The following is a 3,001-nucleotide window of genomic DNA, read 5'->3' on the forward strand; positions in this document are numbered from 1 at the left end:
GAGCTTAAAGCCCCTGATGGCTCTGGGCGCTGACTCTCACCAGTGGCTATGGATGAAGTCACAGGCGATTTTCAGCCAGCGCCCCAGTTTTTATCCTTTTGTGACAGAGATATCTCACTTAGCATAAGATCCTCAAGGCTCCCTCATAGTAATCTTTTACTATTTCATTGTTTTTCAGTGCTACATAGTATTCCATTGTGTAGATGTACAATAGTTTTTCTGCACTAGTTTCTTTTAGTTTATGTAGAATTGTACTTTTGTTTCAGAGATGATCTTGTGCATTTGCTTTACATAAACTTAAATTTGTCCTTTTCTGCGTTTATTAGAAACATTAAAGTTTCTTACTTTCTCTGTATTTGTAGTGTAGATTTATGAAGTGTTTTAGAATCCAATGTAAAGATTTTCTTTGATATAATAAATAAGAATTTTTAAAAATGTTAAACAAAAATATATTTAAATCAGTTATTGAAAAAGAATTGTTTTTGTGGGATTCTACAAAGAAATACATGCAGTAAGTGGATTTCATTTGCTAATATGCATTTCATTTGACAGTTAAAATTGTTTAATGCTCTTTCCATTTCCCTTTACTCACACCTGCACCTTTCCCAAGAAAGCGTGATGCTAACCATTAAGATGTCAGTTTCATAAGTACTTATCAAATTAAAGTGAGAGAATGTCAAAAGGAATTATCACTTGCTTTGTTATACTGAACTCCTTTAAGCTAAAATCATTTGATGTTAATAGGTTCTGGGTGCACTAAGAGGATTTTTTTTTCTTAAGATAAAAATGACTTTACTTCAGTGGTGGAACTAATCATGTTTAAACTTTTTTCCTAGCCTCACTTCGCCAGATATCATCTAACAAATTTCCTGGCTCATCTGGATCAAATATGATATATTATCTGGTTGTAGGTGTCACAGTCAGTGCTGGTGGATATTATGTAAGTGTTTAAATAACTGTACTATTGTGGAATTCAGAAGTTTTATAGCCAGTGGTAAACTGAAAGCAATATTAAGGTCTGTTAAAACTGTCAAATTATTAAATACACACATACAATGTAGCCACTTATTTAAATATACATTTACAAATAAAATTTCCATAAGAATATACTAAACTATTATAAATAATTTTTTGAAATGTAAAGAACATTTCTTATTATTGCTAAGTGTAACTGTCTTTCAGTAAAAATGCTACAATTATAAATATTACTGCTAATGTTGTTAGTGACATTGAGTCAGTTCCAACTCATTGTGACCCTGTGTACAACCGATTGAAATCAGATCTTGGACCATCCTCACAGTCTCTGCCATGATGATCCAGCCCACTGTTTCATTTAATCTGGCAATCCATCTCTTTGAAGGTCTTTCCTTAGCTGGCTCTACTTTTCTCAGCACGATGTCCTTCTCTAGTGACTGGCCCCTTCTGATACTTTGCTTCTGAGGAACATTCTGGCTGCACTTTTTTTCAACAGAAATTTGTTTGGTTTTGATCTATTCAATATTCTTTGCCAATGTCACCATTCAAAGGCAGCAGTTGTTCTTCCATCTTCTTTTATTCATTGTTCAAATTTCAAATGTTTATAAAGCAATTGAAAATACTGTAATTTGAGCGATGCACACTTCTGTCTTTGAATTGACTTTCTTGCTTTTTAGCACTTTAAAGAGGTTCTTCATAGGAGATGTTGTTGCTATGTGCCATCGAGTCACTTGTGACTCATAGCGACCCTATGTACAACAGCCCTAAACTCTGCTCTATCCTGTGCCCAATCGCACTGTCTCCAATACATCATCCTGACTACCCCAGTCACTGAATCAATCCACCGCATAGAGGGCCTTACCCTCTTGCACTGTTCATCCACCCTACCAAGCATGATGTCCCTCTCCAAGAACCGGTCCCTCCTTAGAACATGTCCAAAGTATGTTAGACAAAGTCTCAGAATCCTTGCCTCCAAGGAGCAGCCCAGTTTAACCCTTTCCAGCATGAATCTGTTTGTTTTCCTAGCAGTCCATGGTATCCTCAATACTCTTCTCCAGCACAAAGCTCAAAAGGCATCAATTCTCCTTCTGTCCTCCTTAGTCACTGTCCAACTCTCTGATGCATAACAAGTGATTGCAAAGACCATGGCCTGTATCAGACGCACCTTAGTCTCCAGAGAGATACCATTGCTCTTCAGTACTTTGGAGAGGTCCCTAACAGCAGACTTTCCCATTGCAATACGTCTTTTAATTTCCTGGCTAATGGGCCAAGAGTGTTGACTGTGGAGCCAAGCAAACTAAAGCTGTGAAAAATCTCAATCTCTTACCATCCATCCTGATGCTGCCAGTTGGCCCAGTGGTGAGAATCTTTGTCTTCTTGACATTGAGCCTCAATCCATATTGGAGGCTGCAGTCCGTGACCCTTTGCAGCAAGCGCTTCAGGTCCTCCTCAGTTTCGGCAAGCAGGGTTGTGTCATGTGCATAACACAGACTGTTGATAGATCTTCCACCAATCTTAACCCCACATTTCTCCTCATAGAGCTCAGCCTCCCAGATAATCTGTTCTGCATACAGGTTGAAAAGGTATGGAGACAGGACACATCCCTGGCACACGCTCTTCCCAATTTTGAACCATGCAGTGTTCCCTTGCTCTGTTCTGATGACTGCCTGTTGGTCCAAATATAGGTTTCTCATTAGCATGATCAAGTGTTCTGGGATTCCCATTCTTATCAGAGTCAGCCATAGTTTGTTATGATCCACATAGTCAAATGCCTTTGCATAGTCAATGAAACACAGATATACATTCCTCTGCTATTCCCTGCTTTCAGCTAAGATCCATTTAACGTTAGCTACAATATCCCTAGTACCACGACCCCTTCTAAACCCAGCCTGGACTTTTGGCAGTTCTGTGCTGATGTGCTGTTCCAGTTGTTTTTGGATAATTTTCAGTAGAATCTTGCTTGCATGTGAAATCAATGATATTGTTCTATAGTTTCCACACTCTATTGGGTCACCCTTCTTTGGGA

General features: G+C 38.5%; 1 protein-coding gene across 1 annotated transcript in view; it reads left to right on the top strand.

Moving 5' to 3' along the window:
• The window catches only part of MGARP (mitochondria-localized glutamic acid-rich protein), a 21,174-nt gene that overhangs the window by 5,180 nt on the left and 12,993 nt on the right, over nt 1-3,001 (top strand). Inside the window, exon 2 of the mRNA XM_006887031.1 lies at nt 837-940. Within this exon, the coding sequence (XP_006887093.1) occupies nt 837-940 (104 nt within the window). The remainder of the gene's footprint in view (nt 1-836; nt 941-3,001) is intronic.

This window comes from Elephantulus edwardii, unplaced genomic scaffold (genome assembly GCF_000299155.1).
Source record: "Elephantulus edwardii isolate Elephantulus edwardi_28Jun2011 unplaced genomic scaffold, EleEdw1.0 scaffold00053, whole genome shotgun sequence".
In the NCBI taxonomy this organism is placed as follows: Eukaryota; Metazoa; Chordata; class Mammalia; order Macroscelidea; family Macroscelididae; genus Elephantulus; species Elephantulus edwardii.